General features: G+C 37.9%; 1 protein-coding gene across 1 annotated transcript in view; it reads left to right on the forward strand.

Moving 5' to 3' along the window:
• PIP5K1B (phosphatidylinositol-4-phosphate 5-kinase type 1 beta) overlaps positions 1–18165 on the forward strand; it is a 282047-nt gene that overhangs the window by 199855 nt on the left and 64027 nt on the right. The window contains 2 exon segments of the mRNA XM_033123070.1: positions 3509–3664; positions 8185–8329. Coding sequence (XP_032978961.1) covers positions 3509–3664; positions 8185–8329 — 301 coding nt within the window.

The following is an 18165-nucleotide window of genomic DNA, read 5'->3' on the forward strand; positions in this document are numbered from 1 at the left end:
TATAAAATCTTTATGGAGATAGAATTTACTTAGTATGAAAGTCATCCCTTGAAAGTGTACAATTCTGTGATTCTGAGTATATTCACAAAGCTGTGCAACCACCACCACTATCTAATTTTAGAACATTTTCATTATCCCAAAAAGAAGTCCCATACCCATTTAGCAGCCATTCTCCATTCTCTTTTTCCCAGCCCCTGGCAACAACTAATTTATTTTCTGTCTCTATGGATTTGCCTATTCTGGATATTTTATATAAATGGAATCATATAGTATGTGATCTTCGGTGTTTGGCTGTTTTTACTTAACATGTTTTCAATGTTTAGACATCTTGTTGTATTTTATTCTTTTTTATTGCTGAATAGTATTCCATTTTATGACTATTCCCATCATTAGTTGATGCATATTTGCATTGTTTCCATTTTTGGCTATTATGAGTAATGCAGTTTTTCATGTCCAAGGTTTTATATAGGCATATGTTTTATGTTTCCATGTCTGTTGGGTATATAGCAGTAGAATTGCTAGATTAGATGGTAAATTTCCATTTAACATTTTGAGGAAGTGCCAAACTCTTTTCCAAAGCAGCTACATCATTTTGCAATCCCACCATCCACATATAAGAAATCCAATTTATATACATTCTCCCAATGTATGTTATTGGCTATTTTATTTTAGACATCCTAGTGGATATAAAGTGGTATCTCAATGTGGTTTTGATTTGCATTTCTCTAATGACTAATGATGTTGAATATCTTATGTGCTTATTGACCATTTATATTTTCCTTAAAGAAATGTCTGTTCAAATCCTTTGCCCATTTTTACTTGAATTACTTGTCTTTTTATTGTTGAGTTTTAAGACTTCTTTATATATTCTGGACACAAGTTTCTGGTACCATATACATGATTTACAGCTATTGGTTTAATTTTTAGTACTATATGGTATAAGGTAGAGCCCAACTTCATTCTTTTGCATGTAGATAGCCACTTGTCCCAGCACAATTTGTTGAAAAGCCTATTCTTTCCCCCATTGAATTATCTTTGTTCCTTTGTAGAAGAAGATCAGTTGCCCACAAATGTTAGGATTTATTTCTGGATTCTCAGTTCTATGCCATTGATCTGTATGCCTATCCTTATATTAGTAAGATACTGTCCGGATTATTTTAATGTTGTATTGTAAGTTTTGAAATCAGAAGTGTGAATCCTTCAAAAATGTGAGTTCTTTTTCAAAATTGTTCTGCTATTTTGGGTCCCTTGGATTTCTCTAAGAATTTTAGAATCAGCTTGTCAATTTCTGCAGAAAAATAAAAGGCAGCTGGTATTTCCATAAAGATTGTGTTGAATGTGTAGAATGATTGCCATCTTAACAGTATGTAGTCTTCCAGTCCATGAATATAGATGTCTTTTTATTTAGGACTTCATTAATTTTTTTTAACAATATTTTGTAGTTTTCAGTGTATAAGTCTTGCACTTTTGTTGAATTTATTCTTAAGTATTTTTTAAGGTTGTTATAACTAGAATTGTTTTCTTACTCATTCTTATGTTTACAAAGTACTTCCCCATTGAGGAATCAGATAAATGTTCACTCATTTTTTTCTTGTACTTGGTTTTTCTTGTATGGATTGGTTTTTGTTTTTCTTTAATCTATGTGGTATTACTATGATGTATGAAGCAAGGTAGATCTAACCTTGTTTTTTCCTGAGTAGTTAACCATTGTCCCAGTACTATTTATTGAACAAAGTCTTTCCTCTTCTAAGCACATTTGAATACTTTATCGCTCTTTTATTGCTTGGATAGTATTGATAATGCTTATAGTCCTGCCACAGTGGAAAAGGTGGCCCCCGTCCACTTCCCCACTTTATTTGAAAATACTGTATCGAAAGACAAGAGTTGGGGGTTTATAAAAGTTAGCAGATAAAATATTAAAAGGCAAGAACCAGTGTCTGTTTGATTACTTCACACCTACAGAGCAAGTGTGAACACAGTTTTGATAGGATGAGAAGTTAAGAAAAATGTGACTTATTTGGTCCAACTTATTTACTATTAAGTACAATTTTAATTTGTTTTTAAACATTCAAAATCTCCTCAAAGAAAAAAATCTCGTTTTATCTTTTTTTTTTCTTTTACTTTAACCAGAAAATAGAATGCTAAAGAGCTATGAAGTGAACCGCCAATTATACAACTTAAGAAACAAAGAAAGATACCTGGGGTTTCATGCTTTCTAGCTCTGTGAACTTGAACAGGCCATTACGTTTCTACTCTTAGTTTCTGGACCTATAAAAAAGCGTACCTCCCTCAGTTTTTAGACCTACGACAGGGCTTACCTCCTTGTGGACAATTTGAGATATGGAATGTGAATGTTGACTTCCAAACTCTGAAGCCCTCTACAAAAGTTATTTATGGTGGTGATAATATTATGATTATAAGAATGCTCACGGGATACATAAACCTTCCCTTCTCTGTAAGTGGAGAGATTGCCTTCTATTCTGCCCTCATTTGTGTGTCCCAAAGTCCTTCTCCAATTAAGTTTTTGCAGGCTGCCTATGGGCTGGCCTCTGTGTAATCTAAACTCTGCGATTCCCAAGGCCAAACACAATTACTCTAAAGCATCCTCTGTCAGATTACTCCTAAATGCAAACCTCCAAAGGAGGAGAGACACTGCCAAAAACAAGTTCAAGGGAAAGTATAAACAAGCCTCAACTTTCCTCTCCCCCTAACCTCCAAGGAAATTCTCTAACAGTATTAAGCCAAGAGGAATTATTGCAGCAAAGAGTGAATGTAAATGGGGATGGTCCAGCTGCAGCTGACACAGCACGCACTGACATATCACAAGTAAAGTCACAGCCATCAGTGAGCATGATTGATGGGAAGTACGTTTGCCTTGGTTCAGGTTCCCAACACACTTCTGAAGTTGTAGAATGCTGTTCAGACAAAGATCGGGACTAAATTATACATCTGACGTCACTGTGACCTAGAAAAACCCAAAGGGCAGGAAATTTCAGAAGAAAGTCACTGAAAGAAAAAAGCAACCAGAAGTATCTGGACTAAATTGGGCAACACGAGTATAAGATTGGCATGTTGAGAAATTCCCAGTCCCAAGTTAATAAAACTAGGGTCGTGAGAAATTCTCCTTCTTTTACCATCTGCATTTACCAGCCCACCCAACCTCCTCCTGGCAGTAGAAAAGCATTGCTTGGAGGAGGAAAAATAATTCTTCAGCAGCAAAACATTTGAATTTCACCTCAAATAAGACTTTGTTTCAAAATCTGGAGAGACGTTTCAACTCGAATTTATTCTAAGATATTCTGATTTAAGTCAAGTCATTTTGGACAAATAAAATTTCCAAAACACAATTTCCTTTCCCTTTGCTATGTGTATAAAACACAGCTTCTTGCATTCTACTCAAATCATGATTAAAATGTTTATAAAGGGTAAGTAAAATCTTCATAAATAAAACAATAATGTGGTTTTACAAGAAGTATCTTTATTTGTCTCCTTTTTCCTTTGTGTCTAGCTTTGAAGGCCTCTCCTTCTAAAAAAAGGTGCAATTCCATCGCTGCCCTGAAGGCAACCTCACAGGAGATTGTGTCCTCAATGAGCCAGGAATGGAAGGATGAGAAGCGGGATTTACTGACCGAAGGGCAAAGTTTTAGCAGCCTTGATGAAGAAGGTAAAGAAATGTAACTTAAAAAAAAAGGAAAAAAAGTTCTTGTGATTTTCTTTTTACAAGTAATATAAACTCACAGTAGAAAAATTAGAAAATACCTGCTGTGAGAAACATGACCATTAACTAACTTTTGAAAAGATATTTACAGTATGATACAGTAAATGTAAAATTTTTTAAATGCATGAACAATACAATTTGGGGTTTATGGTAAAAAAAAATTAAAAGATAGTGAAATAGTCAAATACAGAGATCTATAATCCCACTACCTGAAGGTAACAAATCTGAACATTTTGGTGTTTTTACTACTAGACTTTATTCTGTGCATGTAGATGTTTTATTTCCAAATACACATACACATTATATGCATATATACACATACTTATACATATATACAATCACAATTAACGATGAATTATCAATTTATTTAGGTCCTCTTTAATGAATTTAATCAAAGTTTGATAATTTTCTCCTTGCATGTCATACATACCTCCCTTTTGTTAGATTTATCCTCAGATGGATATATAGACATAGCTTTATATTTTGTGTCTTTTCAAATAGTATTTTTTTAAGATTTGGGTTTTCTGGCAGTTCGTTGCTACTGCATAGACCTCACATCGTTTTTCCTCTCTTTCTTACTTGCTGGCTAGAACTTCTGGCACAATGAAGAACAGAAGTGGTGATTGTGGCAGCCTTGCCTTGTCCTGATTTTAAAGGGAATGCTTCTAATGTTTCACTATTGAGAGAGAAGTTTGCTCATAATCAGGTTACGGAAGTTCCTGTTTATTCCTAGTTTGCTAAAGGTTTTTATCAAGAATGACTGTTGAATTTTATCAAATACTTTTCTCTATCCAATGACTGGATCATTTGGTTTTTCTCTTGTAATCCTGTAAGAGGATGTGACACTTTAGATTTCTTTTTTTATCAGTGTAGTATATTCTTTTGAGAATAGCAACATTTCCTGAAATTTTCTTCTACTTCCTGTAGAAGATTAGATCTCTTCTCTGGGTTGTCTTTTCCTCAGAGTCTTTAGAATAGGATGTTATTCTTGTTCCCTTCTGTGGCACTTATCCATATGTGCCATGTTGGGTTTCTTTCTTTCTCATCTTCCTATAAGCCTACTCTCACCCAGATTTAGTGATTTCAACAAAAGAGCTAATGAATTGCCCTTGCTTCTCAGTCTGAGTTGATGGCTCCACCTTCTGGCAGACATCTACCCTCTTTCTCTAGGCATCTCTTCCTTACCATCTCACATGCCTGGTTTTCTTACAACACACCTAAAACTGTAAGGCATCTGCAGTCTGGGAAACAGGATAAGCTTATTTTTAAAGTGTGTTGGTTACTTTCAAATAGTATGTTTAATATGACTTCCAAAGTTAGAGCAGTGAGTCTTGATATTAATCTGGATGATAAATGCACTGCAGAGCATCCAGAAAGCCTGGGAACATGGAAAGTAGGGCACATAGTGCGCTTTTTTTTTTTTTTCAGATGAACTATTGGACTCAGTGCTTAAATTGAAAGGTGGTTCACCTGACAAGATCTCTGAAAGAAAAACTTATTGAGCATATTCTTTGAAAAAGTTAACATGCGATTTTAAAATGTGTTTATCTTGACAATTCTATGCATCTACCAATTTTGCCCGAAAGTTCATCCTATTTATATTGCTCTATATTTGGGGACTTCCTCTTTCACAGGGCACCAAGTCGTCACCGTTTCCCTCTCGTTTCTAATCATTTGTTTTCTGTCATTCCCAGTATATCTTGGTTCTATTAGTTTTCTATTGCCATGTCACAAATACCAGAAAGTTAGCAGTTTAATATCACCTCCATTTATTAGTTCGCTGTTCTGTATGTCATGAGACTGACAAGGCTAGCCTGGGTTCTCTGGGCACAGCTTCTCAGGGTCTCAAAAACTGGAATTAAGATTTCCTCCAGGCTGAGTTCTCACCTGGAGGTGCGGGAGAAGAATCCTCCCGTGGGTTCATCGTATCGCCAGCAGAATTCTCGTCCTTGCAGTTGTAGGCCCTAGGTCCCCGTATCTTTGCGGCTGACAGCCGAGGGCCACGCTTGACCCCTGGAGATCATCCACATTCCTTACCATGCAGCCCCCTCCATCTTCAAACAGTGAATTTTTCGCAAGTCAGTCTCCCTCATTCTTTGAATCTCTGACATCACCATCTCTGACCTCGAGACGCATAATTCAAGAGCTCCTGTGATTAGGCCAGGCCCACCTGGATAATCCCCTCTTTGACTAACTCAAAGTTAACTGATTAGTAACCTTAATTGTATCTGCAGAATTCTTTTTGCCATGTCAGATAAAATAATCACAGGAGTAATTTCTCATCATATTCACAGTTCCACCCACACTCAAGGAGAGTAGAGTACACTGGGGAATCATCCTAGAGTTCTGCCTACCATACTAGGTTTTTAAAAAACTAAAGGCATGGAGAAACAGTCAGTTCTCTGCTTCAAAGGCTTATCATAAGGTGTTGAGGGATCAGCTACCCAGTGTTCGGGTTATGTATGACCTGGGCCCACGTCAGTGGACGGATAGTGTTTTTCTATGTAATATCACTCAGGTGGCCTCTGATTTGTGAAGTCACGCCAAGTCAGCATTAGTCGTTCTCAGGTCAGTTCAGTTCCATCAGCTTTAATATTTAGTGGCAATTCATTGGAATCTGATGTGAGGTTATTTTTCAGACCCAGTTTTCAATGTTATTGAGAGTTTTCATATTTTTCTCTGTATTTAATGAGAAGGTGGGATCAAGATTGCTAGCCAGCTGTCATATTAAATTGAAGCCTTTCTCATTTTTGCCTTTTGCACACTTTGTTTACTCATATTTTTATATGATTATCATCTGTTATTTTTAACAGCAGTTCTTTATTTTGACCTGAGTCGGAGGCAGAGCTGCACCATCTCATACATTTTAATGTGTATCCAGTCTTCTAGTCCAGAGTCCAGTCTTTCTGTGGTGGCCACCTTTTTCCTCCATGCCTCACTCCACCTCTCCATCTCTTCCCCTTCAAATCCAAAATCCCACACCTCACACTCATGTATTAGTGCCTATTAGGATCAGTTGCCATTCACACACTTCCTGAAAATACATCATTTTGACCCTGTTGTGTCTAAAAAGGAATGCCAGAAACGCCCTAAAGTTATATTGTATTTATTATTGTCTGTTTTAGTGTAGTCTGGGGGAATGATTAAAAACAATCCGCAATAAAGCATGGTGACACTAGTTGACAATACTGTTTATATATTTGAAAATTGCTAAGAGAGTAGATTCTAAAAGATTTCATCACAAGAAAAAAAATGATGTAACTGTGTGGTGATGGATGTGAACTAAATTTATTGTGGTGATTATTTCGCAATATGCACATATATCAAATCATTATGTTGTACACCTAAAACTAATGTAATGTTATATGTCAATTAGCTCTCATTAAAAAATAAAATATCTGTCTAGGTTAAAAAAAAAAATCAGAGTGAACCCAACTGCAGAACTTGAAGGATCGGATTTGTCCAGTGTTCTCTCTCTGGGGACATGCACGTCTCTTTTTAGAGAAGCTCTGTTCTGTGTGACTGGACCTTTAATTAAAGGACTGTCTGACCAATAATGGATGGCCAATAATGGATGTAAATTTGTCTAAAGTTTAGAATAAGATTTAAGATGACCCACATTCAACTCTTAAAAAAAAAAAAAAGAAAGAAAGAAAGAAACCACATAGACTCAGATAAAGTAGGCATAGGTCACTGCTCCGCCTCACATATTCCAACTTCCTGATGGGCTGGGGGGTGTCTTATATATGTATTTTTATAGGCACTGACATTTTGAAGAAAAAATAAGAGTTTTCTCATTTTTACAAGGGCAGACTTGCTGTTAAAATATGATGTCAAGAAGAGCAGTGGATAATGTTCAAAAGATATGTGTGGGGGCGGTTCACACAGTGCGAGGGATATAAATGATAAACGTCTAAGTGTTAAAAAAAAAAAAAAAGATATATGTGGCCTCAAACAGGGTTAAGGTATAAGCCAGCTGTTGGGCTGTGAAGCCTGTTTCCTGGCTCTTAAAAAGTCTGAGTTCTTAGATCTAAATTGAGAATCACAGATACGTGCTTCTCCCAGGAAGGGGAAAGCAGGGTCTCTCTCTGTTTATGTATTTGCCAATCATCCTTTTAATCTCTGTCAAATTATCTCTTTAAGCCCCTAGGAGCTTTTTATGTCATCTTTTGAAACAGTAAATCACTTTATTAGGTTTTGAAAAGAGCATTCATAATGTCATTTCCATAAGCCATTGTGTAAATTAATGCAATTTCCTTTTTGTTTAACTTGTTTGCAAGAAGCTACTGTACATTTCTGCTGCAGTTCAGAAGAGCACAGTTAATTAATATTTTAATTTGCACCCTGATATGTAAAATTAATCCTCATTTAAATTATTAAATTGACTCATTTAAATTATCATAGATACTAAAGCAGCATTTATTACTGAGATTCCTGAGTGTGTGTGTGTTGCTTTTGTTACGCAGCGCTGGGATCCCGACACCGGCCAGACCTGGTGCCTAGCACACCGTCGCTGTTTGAAGCTGCTTCCTTGGCGACCACAATTTCGTCTTCTTCCTTATATGTCAACGAACATTATTCTCACGACAGGACTACACTTTATTCAAACAGGTAATAGCGCGATCAAATTACCAATCTGGCTGTTACCACGTCAACATCACTAGACTGATATCTCTGAATGAGAATATGCTGTCCCTAACAACCAGGACGTGCCCGGCACCTGCTCTGTGGGGAGGAGGAGGGGACAAGGGCAAGAGAAGGGGAGGGAGAGGGAGAACATGCTTGATTTTTACTGTGGCAAGAAATGCATCTGAGGGAAGACTCTCCTGATTTTTCTTTATAGTTAATCTTTATGTCCTGTAGAGATTATATACTTGGTTCTGTGGAAGAAAACAATCTTTCACCATTTTTATTTTAATAATTTTAAATGTATTCTTCAATTACAGTTGAGATACAATATTATATTAGTTTCAACTATGCAGCACAATAGTTAGACATTTATATAACTTGTGAAGTGATCCCCTGACTAGTCTAGTACCCATCCGACACCAAACATAGTTATTACAGTATTATTGACTGTATTCCTTATGCTGTAGTTTACATCCCCATGACTATTTTGTAACTACCCATTTGTACTTCTTACTCCCTTCACCTTTTTCACCCAACCTCCCAACCCCTCTCCTATCTGGTAACCATCAGTTTGTTCTCTGTATCTATGAGTTTGTTTCTGTTTTGTTTGTTCATTTGTTTTGTTTTCTAGATTCCACATATGAAAGAGATCGTACAGTATTTGTCTTTCTCTGTCTGACTTATTTCACTTAGCGTAATACCTTCTAGTTCCATCCATGTTGTCACATATGGCAAGATCTGATTCCTTTTGGCTGGGTAATGTATGTACCACTTCTTTATCCATTTGTCTGTCTATGGACACTTAGGTTGCTTCCATATCTTGGCCATTGTAAATAATGCTGCATTGAACATAGAGGTGCATATATCTTTGCAAATTCGTGTTTTGGATTTCTTCAGATAAATTAAGTAGAATTGCTGCTTCATATGGGAATTCTATTTTTAATTTTTTGAGGAATCTCCATACTTTTTTCCACAGTGGTTGCACCAATTTACAATCCCACCGACAGTGCACAAGAGATCCTTTTTCTCCACATCCTCACCAACACTTGTTTGTTGATTTATTGATGGTAGCCATTCTGACAGGTGTGAAATGATATCTCCTTGTGGTTTTGATTTGCATTTCCTTGATGATTAGTAGTGTTGAGATGTTTTCATATCTCTGCCAGCCATCTGTTTGTCCTCTTTGGAGAGAAGTCTGTTCAGGTCCCCTGCCCATCTTTTAATTGTTTGTGTTTTTTGGTGTTGTACTGTATGACTTTTTAAAATAAATTTTGGATATTAACCCTTTATCAGATGTATCATTGGCAAATATCTTCTTCTATTCAATAAGATGTCTTTTCATTTTGTTGGTGGTTTCCCTTGCTGTGCAAAAATTTTTCAGTTTTATGTAGTCCTATTTGTTTATTTTTTTCTTTTTCCATTTTGTAATTACTTGTGAGTAGATTTTTTTAAGCAAGCACTCTTGGTTAAAATTACACCAATAGTTGCAAAGATATTTGAATATTCTCTTTTCGTAGGGGTGATCTTAGTGACTATAATACACAGAATAATGGCACTCCCAAAGTTGTCCACATCCTGATCCCCAGAACCTGTGACTGTGTTACCTTATATAGCAAAAGGGACTTTGCCCATGTGGTTAAGTTAAATATCCTGAGATGGGAAGAGTATCCTGAATGATCCCGATAGGCCAGTTGTAATCACATGGCGCTTGAAAGAGGAAGATGGGAAGATTCGAGTCAAGGAAGAAGATGTGATGCCAGGGTTGTGGTCAGAGGCAGAGAGAGATTTGAAGAGGCTACAGCTGCGGCTTTGAAAATGGAAGAAGGAGCCACGAGCTAAGGAATGCAGGTAGAGAATCTAGAAGCCAAAAAAAAGCAAGGCCTCTACCTTAAGCCTCCACAAAGGAACACAACTCTTCCAACACCCTGAATGATAGGACTTCTGACTGCCAGAGTTGTAAGATAATAAATTCTTATTCTTTTAAGCCGCAAGTTTATGATAATTTGCTACAGCAGCAACAGGAAACTAATATAGTGACTCTCAAACATTTAATGTGAATTCGAGCATTGGGGTGGGTTACTGAAATTTCTTAAAGATAGAAGTTAATTTGTTATTAGATATTTTTCCTTTTTAAACAAAATGTTCCCAAACATTGGCTCTAGGAGAATAGAAAATGCTATCTTCTCAAAGCGTTCACAACATTGTGGGATTAGCTGTTTTATTTACTTCTGTTTTTACATATACAATTTTGTAATTAGCTTTGATCCCAGGATGGGGACTACTTTGTATACATTGTCAGTAGTTATCCGTGAATGTTGAACTAGTTCTTGGTGAAATCTAGCTCTTGAGTATCAAGGTCAAATTGGTGCAGGTAAAGTGCTTCTTACACTGTAAGTCATTTTCCACCTCCAGCCTGGCAGCTTGGTTCACTTCCAGAAAAAGGACTCGGTATGGTAGATTCATTTTTAATATATGCATATTTATAGACTCTAGCTTAGTCCTTTGGCAAGTTAAGGTTTGTAGTTGGAGTTTCTGTAGAAATTCTTTTTTGTTGCTGTTTCCCCCTTTCTCAGCTAGATACAAGTTAGCTGATCGCAGGTGAGGCAGCCTGTCTAGGTCTGGAGAAGTGGAACAAATCACCAGGTGAGCCACAGATCTTAGCTGGGCTTCGGTTTGGATAGCTATACTGTCAGGGCCAACAAGTAAGGTTCCATCATAAATTATTCACCTCACCTGAACTGTAAAAGTAATTTGTTTAGCTTCCTTGGATTAGAAAAGTTTAAGGTGACTTATACCTAACATTAATGTGTACCTTGACTGTTCAAATTTGTTATGTAAATCAGTCAAGCTACAGTTTTTCCTGTCTGTAGTTCAGCTGAACACTGTTCTTTTGCTCTCAAATATAAATAGCAGCTCGAGAGATGGCTGAAAAGTCACAGGAAGTTCTTTGCAAGGTCAACAACAATTTTCATGTGAAGCCGTGGTGGTTACTTACTGTTTGCTTCTGTTCTCATTTTCAGGGACATGGACTTGGATATGCTATTAAATTATTTACTAGAACTTTCCTTAAAGGGTATTTTTGCTTGTTTTTGGTGGCTGTGGTTGTGGCTAAGTGTCCAGTCTCTTGGCCAGAAGTATTCAGCTCTCGGGAATGTGTAAGGTTCCCCGTGGGTCTGGCATTGCCTCCTGCTGACCCCCAGTCCTTCATGGCCAGCTTGGGAGCCCCCATGCATGCTCGACTTTTGTAAACTCCAGGCCTGTGGTGTAATTCGTGGTACTTTTATTTATGCTGACACTGGTTATAATATATGCTTGGATGGGGAAAACATCAGTGTTATCTATGATATTTTCCCCTTTCTTTTTTTGAAGCAAATTATTTGAAATAAGTCTTCTTTGGCATTGTACCTCCAGGTTCCAATTTGACACCTATCAGTCCAGGTTGGGTTTAGTTGCAAGAACAAGAAACCATTCTATCTTAAGTAGAAAGGGATTTGATAGAGGAAATTCAGTGCTTACGAGATCTGTGGAGAGACTGGGGCAGTGCACTCCCGGCTGGACATCAGGAAATGACTCCTGGAACACACCACCCAACTGGTCCCCCAGCAGCCCTGCAGCTTCTCCACAATCAAGTGGGTGCCCAGCCAACAGAATGCAAGCCAGAGAAAAGCATTTTGGTGAACCCAGAATGTTTTTAAAATAAGCTATCGTTTAAAAAGTCAGCAGTTTCACTAAAATACTCGGATTCATTTGAAAAAATCACTAGCTTTGGCACCACTTGGTTCCACTGCCTCCTGCCATTTCCCAGCTGGAGAGGAAAAGCATGAGCCCCTCAGGTTACCACCCTCTGCCTCATTCATCTCATTCATCTCTGCTTTTTGCCTGCCTCTCCTGTGGGCATTTCTGCTTTTAGCCTTGATGTAGGAGAGAAGTCAGAGATCTTAACCACTGCCTCAGGGAAATCATAAAGAATGGTGCAAAGAAGGCACAAAGAACTCCCAAGAGAAATAATGGCGTGCCAGCTCCTGAGAATCAATATTCCCCTTCCCCACCCACCACAGCCAACCCTCACTGCTCAACAGGGAACCTTACCGGCAAACTGAAAAGACATGATCATACTTTGTTTCTGTCATTTTTCCCTTGAGTGACCTCCTAGTCATAGGGGTGTCTCTCGAAGCAATAAATGCACAGTATATGCTAAGCCTCATCTGCCCTACTAAGTTTTAAAGCTTAATCCAGGTAGCCTGGAAAGAAAATGAGTTGAATATTGGTGTTATAATTCACATGTTTAGTTTTTCTCTTTTTTATCTGAGTCATTATTCTGTGGAAGCCAATGGTCGTTTTCCCATTTTAACATTGTGCTATACATATCCACCCTTAAATAAGCTATATATACTTCAACTAGCGGTTGTCATTCTGTCATACTTTTTAGAATGCTTAACTTTGAAAGGTGTTGATTAGTGCCTGGATGTCTCCACACCTAAATTATATACTACAGTGGGAAACTGTTGTCGCTTGGGAAAAAAAAAAAAAAGATTCTTTTTTTTTTAAAGGATTCTTCCTTGTAACTTCAAAAACGTCAACAGCAATCCATCTTTTTATGTAAAAAAAAATTGACTAGGAAACAAAGGAAAAAATAGTGTTATTTTTAAAATATATATTTAACCTGATGATTGGGAGTACATATTTTCAAGTTTCACTGCACAGTTCTGTGTTAAGAGTGCAATTCATGGGAATAAAGAGAAACTGTTGTGGGTACATGGTTCCCAGTCAAATAGTGAGATTTAAATTCTGAATTTTTGATCCTTAAATTTTTCTTTCCTAGGGGAACTGTTTTTTAAAAGAGGTATACATTGAGCACTGAGAAATGCAGAGGCACATGTGTTTTATCTCAACATTAAGAACCATTTAATGTAATGTTGTGCAAATGTTGGTAGCAAAGCTGACCCTCTGACAATTATAGTTTCCCATCAAAGATGCTTATACCAACAGCTCCACTCTGTCCAGTGCCCTGTTTTGTTAGTGGCTATTCCTAATAGCTGGCTCACCCTGCAGACATTTGGAATTTTATGAGAAGGGCAAATATATCAAAAGAAAAGCCACTGGTCATTTGCACATCAGTAGACAGGTGGAAAATCGCCCTAAATGACAAGTCTACCATTCTAGATCTCAGAGGCTGACCCAGTGTATCTGACCGCAGGTCTGTGCCCCTTTCTTCCTGCCAGTCGAGTATCATAAACCTAATACAGAAGTGCAACAGTTGCCTCTAGCCACAAGCCCCTCCCCACAAATCGCTTACCACTCAAATTTAAAGACACACGCGCGTAGAGCCAATCCCAAGAAGGTTAGACAGACCCATTATCTTACAAATTTGTCTAAAAGATAAGGAAAGAGAAATGCAATGATATGCATTATGTGACATATCCAAGGTCATACAATATGCTGGTAGGAGTTAAACCGGAACACAGGTCCCTAGCCTCGTGTTCTTTCTACCGTACCACCCTTCCATCATGGCCTCCAAATTCTTCTGGTCTTATCCTTGCTGTGTATGATATGCATAGAAGGTTGATCGGTTGTTTTTTTTCCTAACGTGAATTCTGGCCCTGTGTTTGAGCCAATTTTTGCTGCTTAATAACTAAAGTATTTCCAGTAGACAAAGGAGTGGGCTTATGTCCCTCTCTACCTATGGCATTTGTTCTAAAAGTCACTGGCTAAGTTTGCTTATTAAAACCATGATGGCTATGGGAACTTTTCTGTCATAGTACTAGTCATACTTCAGACCATCAATAATAGTTTAATAACTATAACTACAATAATCGCTAGTTATTGGACTGTATTAAGGGTCTGTGTTAATTTCTTTACATGCATCAAATCACTTAATTCGCACAGCAACCCTGTAAGGTGATTATATTTATTATCTTCAGTTTACGGATGAAGGATGCTTTGCAACATTAGGTAATTTTCCTGAGGTCAAATGGCTAAAAAGTAGAGCCATGGTTTCTGCCCACAGCCCTGATACAGAATATAAGGCACGAGCCTCAGCTATTCCACAGCTGCCCTCATCCATATTGTCAAACATCTCAGACAAGATGACTTTTAGATGATGCTTTTCATGGAAATTCAGTAACATATGCACAAGTTTACTTCTTCCTCATTTGTTTTTGCCTTTTCTTTTTTCATGTGATTTTGAGTGAGGATTCTCACTTTCTAAGACATCAGAGACTGAGTGTTCAAAGACTGAAAATATGACATATTAATTTAAAGTCACAGGAAACCTAAAATAGGTATTTCCTCAAGTTTTTATTTCCAGTTCTCCAGGTGGACTCCAAATCGTTACATGATCATTGAGAAGAGACTTCTGTTTCGTATGTGTCTGCTTGATTTAGAAAATCTTGTATCATCTGTTGACATAGTAAGGTTAGCAGGAACCTTCATTACCTACCGTGTTTCCCTGAAAATAAGACTGAGCCAGACAATCAGCTCTAATGCATCTTTTGGAGCAAAAAATAATGTAAGACCCAGTCTTATTTTACTATAATATAAGACCAGGTATAATATAATATAATATATATATAATATAATATAATATAATACTGGGTCTTATATTAATTTTTGCTCCAAAAGACACATTAGAGTTGATCATCTGGCTCAGTCTTATTTTCGGGGAAACACAGTGCAAGATAGAAGAAAAGTGAAGAAAGGTGTTGCAAGGACTTTCTAGTAATTTCAGTTTTCTAACCATCACCTCAGGGAAGGTCCAACACAGGCCTGCAGTACCTACTATGGCCATGGCAGCTACCTGCTACACCTGGATGCCAATCCAGGGTTGCACTGGGCCCTTGGAAGGTCTCTGCAGCCCTCCTCATAATGCTAAAATTGAATCTGACCTCTCCACACTCTTTGTGCTTTTCTGCTTCTTAATCTGGTTACTCCAACCATGCAGACAGACCTTCTTACCACCACCTCCGGCTGGGTCTTTCTCTTGCATTTTCATTATTATAAATCACCAATTAGGTGATTTATACATGCATCAAATCACTTAATTCGCACAGCAACCCTGTAAGGTGATTATATTTATTATCTTCAGTTTATGGATGAAGGAGGCTTTGCAAATTAGGGTATTACCTCTCAAACTGCCACTTCTAGCAATCTAGCTTTGGGCAAGTCAGTTGACCTTTATATGCCTGTTTTTTCATTTGTAAAATATGAATTATTATACTAGTGCCCCAAAGGGTTATTATAAAGTTTAAATAAAATAATAATTGGAAAGTATTTATAACACTTCCTGGCACATAGTAAGCACCATCAAAGTATTTGTTAAAATAACCATGTCATTCCAGATTCTAACACCTTGAGGCTTTCCAGTAAGTTCCACTGTCAGGGGCAAGATATAATTGTTCTTGGCAGAAAGCCGTTATAGCATACTTTATTAGTTTTGACTGATAACATTCCAGTCAAAGAAACAGCAAACACACTTAGAATTTCAAAGAAAATGTAGTAAACGGAATTGGTTACCAAGTGTGGAGAGGCTGGAAAAAATGAAAGGAGGTAGTCTCAGAAACCCAAATAAGTAACTGCAGGAGACAGCTCCCAGCGCTGCTACCTTACCAAAACCTGGACTCACCAAGGAAGGTGGGCCCCACCAGGGCACCAGCTGCCACCTTAGGAGCAGGAACAGTGGAGGAGAATATCACTTAAAGAGCTGGGATAGTGGCAGAGGCACAGCCGCCTCCAAAGCCACCACCCAAAGAAGGAAGGAAAAAAAATGAGTGAGAGGAGGCTTCTCTCGCTCCTTCACATCTCCTGCCAGTGTCGTCCACTGGTGGAACCTGGCAAAAGAGCCTGAGGAATATAGTTTGTGACTCTCCACCCCAGCATTGCAAAGCAGAGTTGAAACAGGATATAAATAACAGCCACAGTACACAGAGCAAAAACTATATAGATGTAAGATCTTTCACACACAAAAAAAAAAAAAATTGCAAAAGTCAAAGCTTTACAAAGGTAGAATGTGTGTGCAAGCATAGAAATCGACTTAGACTCTTATAAAAGGAATCATATAGACAATGTAAGAGTAGTATAAAAGTAGCCGTGATTTCTTTTTTAATAATCTGTGCAATTAGAGACTCCAGTATTTACCAACAAATCTGTCTGATGCTTTTCTGGTACTGTGCTAGAGAAGATGCAGATTATAAATGCTTATAGAAATGATTTCGCTAATTCCAGGCACATGGCATAGATGAAAAGGTTCTTCAGCTCAAAAATTCCACAAAGATTTGTAAGCCTGGGGAACCCCGGTGAAGCCAGCTCTGATAGAGCAGGAGATATAGTTTGGGGACAGGATAGCAGCCATCACTCATGCTCTAGCAAAATACCTTTACTTTATTGCCATCCCATCTCATCAACCAAATATAACTCAGTCTGGAACAAGCACAGTGGAAGGAGGGGGTGATATGGTGTACTTCCTTTCTTCTTATGGTGTAGAGAAGGATTTAGTCAACTTTTCTCCAGTGACAGGAAACTAAGTCCCCAAGCAAATGATGATCCATGTTTGGGAGAGAACAACACTCCGGAGAGTCCTGAAGCAGAAACCTGCTTTGTTACCCAGCCTCTCATTTTAGGAATTAGGACCATCTTCGGCATGCTGAGATTACAGATGAACCTAAAAGTGGTGTCACGTCTCTTTCCAGTTGTGACTGGGGCACCTGCAGAGAAAATTGGAACCTGATAGAAGCTTCGTAATATGCCTGTTAGTTTAGCTTCCCCTCTTCAACGCAGGGGAAATTAAAGGAGGTACAGCACATAGTCTGCACCTGAATTTTACTAGATGCCTTTTGTTTTCGGGTTTTTTGTTTTACAGACTACAGAATTACTTCTAAAGTGATTAGCTTTTTGAATGATCCCTCATATATTTTGGCATGGGCAGGAAACTGAAATGAATTTTTCAGCTCTCTGGCATTTTATGAAGAATAATTTAGGATTCAACATTAATTCAAAGAACACTTACTTTTTTTTTTTGATGAATTGGTACATGGTAGTATTACTAGGTGCTTTTCATGTATTAAATTTTTTTAATAGATCCAATTTATGGTAAGCGATATTGAAAAAACAAAAAGGCAAATGTTGGCCAGCCTTTGGATATCCTATCTTTTCAAAATTAACATCTTTCATCAATTTTCTGACTTTTCATTCTGAGACCGAAAAACTGCATCTCTATTTCCCTTGACTTCAGCCACAAGTGCTACTTTCTGGAAGAATGGTTTGCTGGTTGTGGATGTATCTCTGTAGGTCCTTCCCAGTCCTCTGCCCTCCTTCATTGAAATCTCTAGAAAAATGCTTCTCAACGTATGATTGGTTCCTCCATCTAGATGTTAGTGCACTCCTCAAGGAATCCTTATGCACACTCGAGTTTAAGAACAAAAATTCTTTGGAGATACTCCTCTCCTTTTCTATATGTACTGAGGATGGAAGCTATTTGCCTTGTTCAGCTGAAACACAGCTGGGATTATTCAAGGAATTAAGAGGATGTAACATGTAATGCCCAAAATACAAAACCACAGCAAAGTGGATGGGTTTTCAGATTGTAGTGAGGAGACAGGACCTCAGTTCCTTTCTCGTACCTCAACCCGCCCTGGACGTACCCTAAACAACGGTTTCCTTGCCTTAAAGGTAGTTTAGGTTAGTAGCACACTTGGGGAATACCCCAGCCTGCCCCAAACCTACTTCTCAGTCCAGCCCGTCTGACCTCAGACCAAATGACCTTTCTGCTCAGCAGCTATTCTTTTTTTTTTTAATTTAAAGTTTATTGGGGTGACCATTGTCAG

The sequence above is a fragment of the Rhinolophus ferrumequinum genome, chromosome 12 (genome assembly GCF_004115265.2).
Source record: "Rhinolophus ferrumequinum isolate MPI-CBG mRhiFer1 chromosome 12, mRhiFer1_v1.p, whole genome shotgun sequence".
Taxonomy (NCBI): Eukaryota; Metazoa; Chordata; class Mammalia; order Chiroptera; family Rhinolophidae; genus Rhinolophus; species Rhinolophus ferrumequinum.